Source organism: Coenobita brevimanus, chromosome 39 (assembly GCF_032717465.1).
Source record: "Coenobita brevimanus isolate Jiangsu-jjx chromosome 39, ASM3271746v2, whole genome shotgun sequence".
NCBI lineage: Eukaryota > Metazoa > Arthropoda > Malacostraca > Decapoda > Coenobitidae > Coenobita > Coenobita brevimanus.
Window position 1 is genome coordinate 13,596,163 of NC_136992.1, and position 8,251 is coordinate 13,604,413.

Below are 8,251 nucleotides of genomic sequence, written 5' to 3' on the forward strand. Positions count from 1 at the left end.
TCTCCCCTGCTTTCCATCTCCTAAATTGTTGCACCATATGTGTGTCATAAGTCATCTTAATGACAAAAATATCATAGCTCCTAACATCGTTTCTAAAAAAATATATATATATATATGTATATACATACATATATATATATATATATATATATATAGTACAAAAAATAAACTAGCCACATGGAGAGGACGGAGAGTGACAAACTGACAAGCAAAGTGCACATGAGTGATGTGGAGGGGGAAGAGGGAGCCAGAGAGACTGATGTGATGGGCAGCTGGGGCAGAGAGGTAAGACAGTGGGGGTGAGTGGGAGACAAGGCAATCACATGGGAGTGGACAAGGTGAGAGACAAGTTGCTTGTGGCCACCCCTTATGGGGTTTAAAGAATCTTGCAATAAACAGACATACATACAGTAAGGTAAAACGGGGTAATTTCGACGTGAACGGTGGTTTTTGCTAAACGTAAACTGCCACATATGGAATATTGGCATTTTTATTGTTTTATCTACAAATTCATCCTTTCCACTAAAGATACACATAATCATTTTGTAAAAAAAAAAAAAAAAAATTTTGGCCCATGCCACAGATTTTTTAAGTCTTGCAGCAAAATTACTCCGCCTAACGAGGTAATTTCACTGCTACCTATTTGTTGCTATTACAGTACTGTTGTAATATTTATTTATATTGTTATAATACAGTATTTATTTTTAGTTTCCTGTACACCATGAAACCATTTACTATGCCAGGTGGTAACCACATAACCAAATTATGGCGCCTGGTGGTTTACTGAGTAATTAAGGTGCTCCAATAGGACTGAGCCGGTGCAGGTTTCTATCCACGGGGTGGTTGGGGTTTATTGTTCACATAATGCCACTCAGGGATGGGTGAGGCTGGTCACTCATCTTAAATGTCAGGACCAACTTGCCTAGCCTCCTACGCTCCTCATGGGGCAACACTGGATCAGATGATGAACGAATGAAAATACTGTTATAATACCACACTACATATCATACACAACTGACTATAACTGGGCTTAGGTGGCCTGGGCAACCATACAGTAGGGCCTATGCCACGTATTGGGTGAACTTTACGTCAACAGCATCCATCATTGTTTCACTGATTGTTTCACAGTTGGTAAGTTGGTTAGGGGACTCCCATGGCACGAGTGCATGGCAGGGTACTGGTTTGTTTTGTTTTGTTTTGTGTGTGTGTGTGTGTGTGTGTGTGTGTGTGTGTGTGTGTGTGTGTGTGTGTGTGTATTTATCTATTTGTATTTACCTATTTGTAGTATACAGGAATTGAGCGATGCTCGTGTTGTCCTGTTTCCATATCCACATTTATCTAGTCTACCTTTACACACATGAATGTTTTTCTCCTGCACCACCTTTTCGTCTACGTCATTCCAAATACTTATGTATTTACGCAATACTGTATACATATTTGCGATACACACAAAATATGCTATGCTCGTGGGTTCCCATCGCTGTATCTCAGTACGTCAAATTTAGTTTTAAACTCGTTTAAGTTTTTAGACTGGACGATCTCTTTGTCCAGGCTATTCCATAAGTCTATACTTCTGTAAGGAAAGCTATATTTCTTGATGTACTTCAAGCAGCTTGACTTTTTCAATTTCATTCCATGTCCTCTTGTTGCTCTCTTATCCCATAAAAACAGAACTTCTCTGTCAATTTTATCTACTCCCACCATGATCCTGAACACTGCAATCATGTCTCCCCTCTTTCTCCTTTCCTCTAAGGAAGGCAAATCCAGCTTTTCCAGCCTCTCTCTGTATGACACATCTGCCAGATTGGGGACCATCTTGGTTGCTGTTCTTTGTATTCTCTCAATCTTGTTTATATCTTTCTTTTTGTGTGGGGACCACACTACTGCTGCATATTCTAACCTGGGGCGGATCATGGCCACTATCAATTTTTTCATCATCTCCTCATCCATATAATGAAATCTATCTATCTATTTATCTATAGCCCGACGCCCTAATCCCGCAAAGGGTGGCCGCAGACAAAACGCCTCCAAGTCACTCTGTCACCCACCATTTGACTCCCCTCCCCCCAACTCACCCCTCCCTCCCTCATATACCTCTCAACTCCATCCCTCCACCTCATCCTCGGTCTACCCCTCCCTCTCCCTCCCTCCACCTCACCTACATACACCTTCTTAGTCAGTCTTTCATTCTCCATTCTCTCCACATGTCCAAACCACCTCAGTGTATTTCTCCTAATCTTTTCAACCACATCCACATCTACCCCACAACGTTCCTTCACTTCTTTATTCATCAACCTGTCCCTCCACGTCACTCCACATGCTCCTCTCAAGTAACTCATTTCCACTGCTCTCACTCTTGACTTGTTCCCCTCTTGCAAGGTCCACGCCTCACTTCCATACGTCAGGGTAGGGATCACAATACCATCATGCAGTGACTTCTTAACTTCCATACTCACCTCCCTATTTCTCATCAATGCTTTCAGTGTACCAACAACCTTTCTTCCCTGCTGTACCCTTTCATGTACTTCATCCCCCAGAGTTCCATCCTTACTCATCACACTACCCAAGTACTTGAATGCACTCACATTCTCCATATCCTCACCATCCAACCTTACTGCACACTCTGTGACTTCATTCCTCTCAAACACCATAACTTTACTTTTGTTTATATTAACTTTCAGCTTCCTCCTCCTACACACTGTCCCAAATTCATTCACCAAACCTTGCAACTCCCATTCATCTTCACTCAACAATACTGTATCATCAGCAAACAGCAACACCGGAAGCTTCCACATCTCACCCTCATTCATTAGGGCCACCCCCACATCCACTGCCCTACCCTGCACCTCCTTTACAACCCCATCCATATATATATTAAACAGCCATGGAGACATCACACACCCCTGTTTCAGTCCCACATTGAGATCAAAGAACTCACTCAGCTCACCATCCACTCGCACCGTAGCCCTAGCTCCCTCGTACATACTCTTCACAGCACTCAACAATTTCCCCTCCACTCCATATGTTCTTAATACCTTCCACATACCTTGCCTATCTATTCTGTCATAAGCTTTCTCCAAGTCCATGAAGGCAGCATACACTTTCCTTCCCTTCTCTAGATACTTCTCCACTAAACATCTTAGAACAAATATCTGATCTACACACCCTTTTCCCTTCCTAAATCCCCCTTGTTCTTCTCCAACTAGCTCCTCTGTCATATGCCTAACCCTATCAATGAGTATTCTACCATATATTTTACCAGTCACACTAAGAAGGCAAATACCCCTATGGTTACCACATACTTCTCTCTCCCCTTTTCCTTTGTACAGAGGAACAATTATACCTGATTTCCAGTCCTCTGGAACCCTTCCCTCTTCCCAAGCCAATCTACACAACTTCCATATCCACTCCACAACAATCTCACCCCCATACCTAAGCATTTCACCACACACTCCATCAATTCCTGGGGCCTTTCCCAGCTTAATCTTCTTCATCGCTTCAACTACTTCCGACCTACTGATCTCTTCCTCCCTCCTCTCATTTCTTCTTCTCCCAGCCATTCCCCAACCACTTATACTCACACTGCTCTCACTCTCTACATTCAACAAATCCTCAAAGTGCTCCTTCCATCTCAATTTCTCTCTCTTCTTCACCAACAATCTATTATTCCTATCTTTCACTCCCCCACTATTTCCCCTTTCACACTGCCTTACTTTCTTTACCTCCTTCCAAAACAATTTCTTACTCTCCCTCCATTTCACACTCAGATTCCTCCCAAACTCTTCATCCACTTTCTTCTTACTCTCCTTCACCAGTCTCTTAACCTCCCTTCTCCTGCTCACATATACCTCTCTCTTCTCTCTCTCATCTTCTCCCCAACCTCTACTCACCAACCATTCACCATATGCCTTCTTCTTTTGTTCCACAGCTCGTTTCACCTCATCATTCCACCATGCTGTCCCTTGCACACCCTTGCATCTCCTCCTCACTCCACAAACCGCCTCACACGCTGCGCTTATCTCTTCCGTGAATATCTTACATACGTCTTCCACCCCTTCTATCTGCTCTAGCTCATACCTTCCCAATCTTTCTTCCACTATGCTCTTATACTCTGTCATTTTCTCACTATCTTGCAATTTCTCCACTCTTCTCACAGAAGCTGCTTCCTCCTGTCTTCCCCTTCGTCTCCTCAACCACTTTCTTTGCAGCTCTACCTTGGCCATCACTAAATGATGGTCCAAGACTCCATTCCCCCACCCTCTCCATACTCTTGCATCCAACACTTGTCTTCTCATTCGCTCATCCACACACACGTAGTCTATCATTGCCTTTCGTTCAACAAGTTCACCATCCATCCTCCTCATTACTCTCCATGTATACCGGTGGATCATCTTATGACGAAAGTAGGTGCTGGCTGTTGCCAACCCCTTACCAGCACAGATGTCCACCAAAGCACTACCATTCCCATCTACTTCAAGTGGCACACCCCACTGACCAACCACTCCATCCACTCGTACATTCCCAACTTTGCCATTCATGTCTCCAATCAACAACACTCTCTCGCTCCTCTCAAACTTGTCCATACATGCTTCTACTCTCGCCCAAAACTCATCTTTCACTCTTGCCACTCGATCCTCTGTTGGAGCATACACACATACAATCGGCCATGCTTGTATACCTACTTTCATCCTCACCCATACAATCCTTGCACCCACTGTTCCATACTCTCTTATATTCTCCTTCCACTTCTTGCTTATCATCAGACATACTCCCTCTCTTGCCCTCTCATTCTCACTGACTCCCGCACATATACCTACACCGTATTCCCATTCTCTCATCCTTTCACCTTCCCATTTAGTTTCAGTCAATCCACATATATCCACTTTTGCATCCTCAAGCACCTCTTTCACTTCATCATTCATTCCTCTCTCTCTTTCACTTCATCATTCATTCCTCTCACATTCCATGTTCCCACCCTCAGAATGAAATGCTACTCTTATGTTCATCAAGAGTTTATAAGTCTCTCTAACTATCTTGTTAATGTACTTTTCAGGTGACAAACTATCTTGGACCAGCACTCCCAAATCTTTCTCTTCTCTCATTTTTGTGATTAATTCATTACCCAACAAATAGTTCAGTGATGGCCTCCTGGTACTTTTACCCATTTCCAATATTTTACATTTCTTTACGTTAAATTTCATTTCCCACGTCCGGCTCCAATCATGTATCCTATCCAGATCCTCCTGCAGCATTTTACAATCCTCCTCAATCTCTACCTTCCTCAAGATCTTTACATCATCAGCAAACAGACCTGCATAACTGTTCACTCCATCTACCATATCATTTATGTAAATCAGGAACATTACTAGTGCCAACACCATGCCTTGAGGGACTCCACTTGTTACTTCCCTCCATCCAGACATCCTATCCTTTATTACTGTCCTCATTTGGCTGTCTCTCAAAAAGTCTCTCATCCATTCCAGGAGTTTCCCCTTCAGTCCTCCTATATATTCTAGTTTCCACATTAGTCTCTTATGAGGTACCTTGACAAAGGCCTTCTCTAAGTCTAAGTACACACAATCCACCCAACCATCTCTCTCCTGTACCTCGTCAATCGCTCTTGAGTAAAAGCTCAACAAGTTAGAAACACATGACCTTCCACTTCTGAATCCAAACTGACATTCAGCCAAAATATTCATCTCTTCTAGATATTTTATCATTCAGCCAAAATATTCATCTCTTCTAGATATTTTATCCATCTGTCTTTCAGGATTCTCTCGCACAATTTTACGACCATGCTGGTTAGACACTGGTCTATAATTCAGGGGTTCTTCCCTGTTTCCTCCCTTATAAATTGGTACCACATTTGCCCTCTTCCATTCTTGTGGCACTTTCCCCTCTTCCAGAGAGCACACGATTAAACTGTAAATTTTATCCGCCAGATGTTCTCTGCATTCCTTCAGTACCCAATTAGAGATTCCATCAGGTCCTGGGGCTTTCCTTACTTCTTGGGTTTCCAGCAATTTATACATTTCCTGTACCACCACTTTTATATCTTTCAGCACCGGTACATTTCTAATCACTCCCTCCCTTTCCACAAACTCTTTTTCATTAGTGAAAACCGATTGGAATCATTTGTTCATTATTTCAGCTTGCATTGCTGCATCTTTATAAACCTCTCCTTTTACTTTCAATTTGGTGAGTCCTTCCTTTTGTTTCAGTTTGCCATTAACAAATCTATAAAACAGCTTGGGTTCATCCTTGCACATGTCTATTATACCTTTTTCAAAATTCCTTTTTTCTTCTCTACATATTCTTGTGTATTCATTTCTAGTTCTTTTATATTCTTCCTTTGTTCTGTTGTTACCTCTCTTTCTCAAGTTATTCCACGCCATATCTCTCTCTTTTTTGCTATCATACACCTTCTATTAAATTACTCCTTTTTCCTGTTTTCTTTCCCTCTTACTCTTGGTACAAATTTTTCCACTCCCAAATTATAGAGGTCTAGAAAGATATCCCACTTCCTTTGTATCTCTCTTGTTTCGCTGAATTTTCTCCAGTCTGCATTTTCAAAAAATTTTCTCAATCCTGTGAAATTTGCTTTCCCAAAATTGTATCTTCCCTGTCTATGAAGCTCGTCTCTTGGCTCGACTTTCCCTATTATCATCTGGAACACAATGACCACATGATCACTTTTTCCTATAGGACAGAAATATTTCAAGGATTCTATTACATCGGGTTCTTTGGTAAACAGTAAATCTAACCTTGCTGGTGTGTCCTCACCTCGGAACCGTGTCTCTTCTCTGACCCATTGCGTCATCACATTATTCATTATCATATTTAATAATATAGTGCCCCACGAATCCTCGCTACCTCCTGAGTCCCATTCCTCCCAGTTCACCTCTTTACAGTTAAAGTCACCCACCAAAATTATATTGTTGCTTTTCTCAATTATTTTTTGTAAATAACTAGCCACATCTGACAACACCTCCTGGTATTCGTCAACATTTCATGCTCTCGTCTTAGGGGGAACATACACTACCGCCACATCACTCTTGACGTTCTCTCCAGTTTCTAACTTCACATATATCACTTTAGCCCTGCCTTCTCCCATTTCCACGGTATCTACATTTATGTTGTTCTTCGCTGCTATCATCACTCCTCCTCCCGTTTTTTCTTTTCTGTCTCTTCTCCATAGTGTGTGTGTGTGTGTGTGTGTGTGTGTGTGTGTGTGTGTGTGTGTGTGTGTGTGTGTGTGTGTGTGTGTGTGTGTGTGTGTGTGTGTGTGTGTGTGTGCGTGCGTGCGTGCGTGAATAATGCAAACAGTTCTGAACCACTTTTTACCTGAAACATGTAAATGATGGGTAATTTTTTTTTTTTTTTTTTTTCGTTTTTTACTGATGATATAAATGCTGTTTCAGTAAAAAGTTTTGTTTCTCCAACACCCTTTTCTTTGCACAATGGATCAACACTTCACATGACCTTGTTAGGTCATCATTCCTCTAAAACCTAAGCTCATGAAATGCTGAATCCATGCAATAGCTTGAGAGCTATGGGCCTCTGAACTGGAATTATTGGCATCATGGCGAAATTACCCCATTTTACCCTTTAGGGTTATGAAGAGTGACAGTCTTCCATAAATTCAACTTCCAAGAGCTGATCCAAGGCTTTTCAATCATGTAATGTCACCAAGAAAAATTAACTTCTCATCTACCCAAAATGTACTGGGTTATAATTCCCTAGCCTCTGTCCCCTACACCTTAAAGGAGGTAAAGTGGGACTGGCTGTTACCACTTTACCTTGCCAGTGTTGGGGTCAGGACGGAGGAGTTCAAGTGAACGACCTCGGGACACCACCAACTCCTGCGTACGGCTGCCAGAAAAGTTTCCATGGACAGCATGAGTGATGCCTGATGCCCGCTGAAGGGTCAGGTTGTAAAGGTACATTGTGCCGGACGCTCTGTACTCCTCCTACGTGTCTCTTTCCCTCTCTCCACTGCTAATGATCTCTGAAAAGTACAGAACCAAAGTCAGTAGCAATAGTAACTTCTTAGTTCTCACTGTAAGCTGGATCTCTCTCTCTCTCTCTCTCTCTCTCTCTCTCTCTCTCTCTATCTCTCCAAAGGCAATGATCTCTGAAAATGAAGGAACCATGTTTAGTAAGTGCTCATTGGAAGTCACCTTTTCTGATATTCTCTTTTCCTATCATGTCCACAGCAAATTATGAAAAAAATAAAAAAATCCTACCATAC

At 42.1% G+C, this 8,251-nt stretch overlaps 1 protein-coding gene across 1 annotated transcript in view; it reads right to left on the minus strand.

Annotated features, from left to right (window-relative positions):
• Positions 1–7,966, minus strand: part of Sf3b3 (splicing factor 3b subunit 3) — a 262,909-nt gene extending 254,943 nt beyond the window's left edge. Inside the window, exon 1 of the mRNA XM_080270145.1 lies at positions 7,800–7,966. Within this exon, the coding sequence (XP_080126271.1) occupies positions 7,800–7,946 (147 nt within the window). The 5' untranslated portion in view covers positions 7,947–7,966. The remainder of the gene's footprint in view (positions 1–7,799) is intronic.
• Between the last annotated feature and the right edge of the window lie 285 nt (positions 7,967–8,251).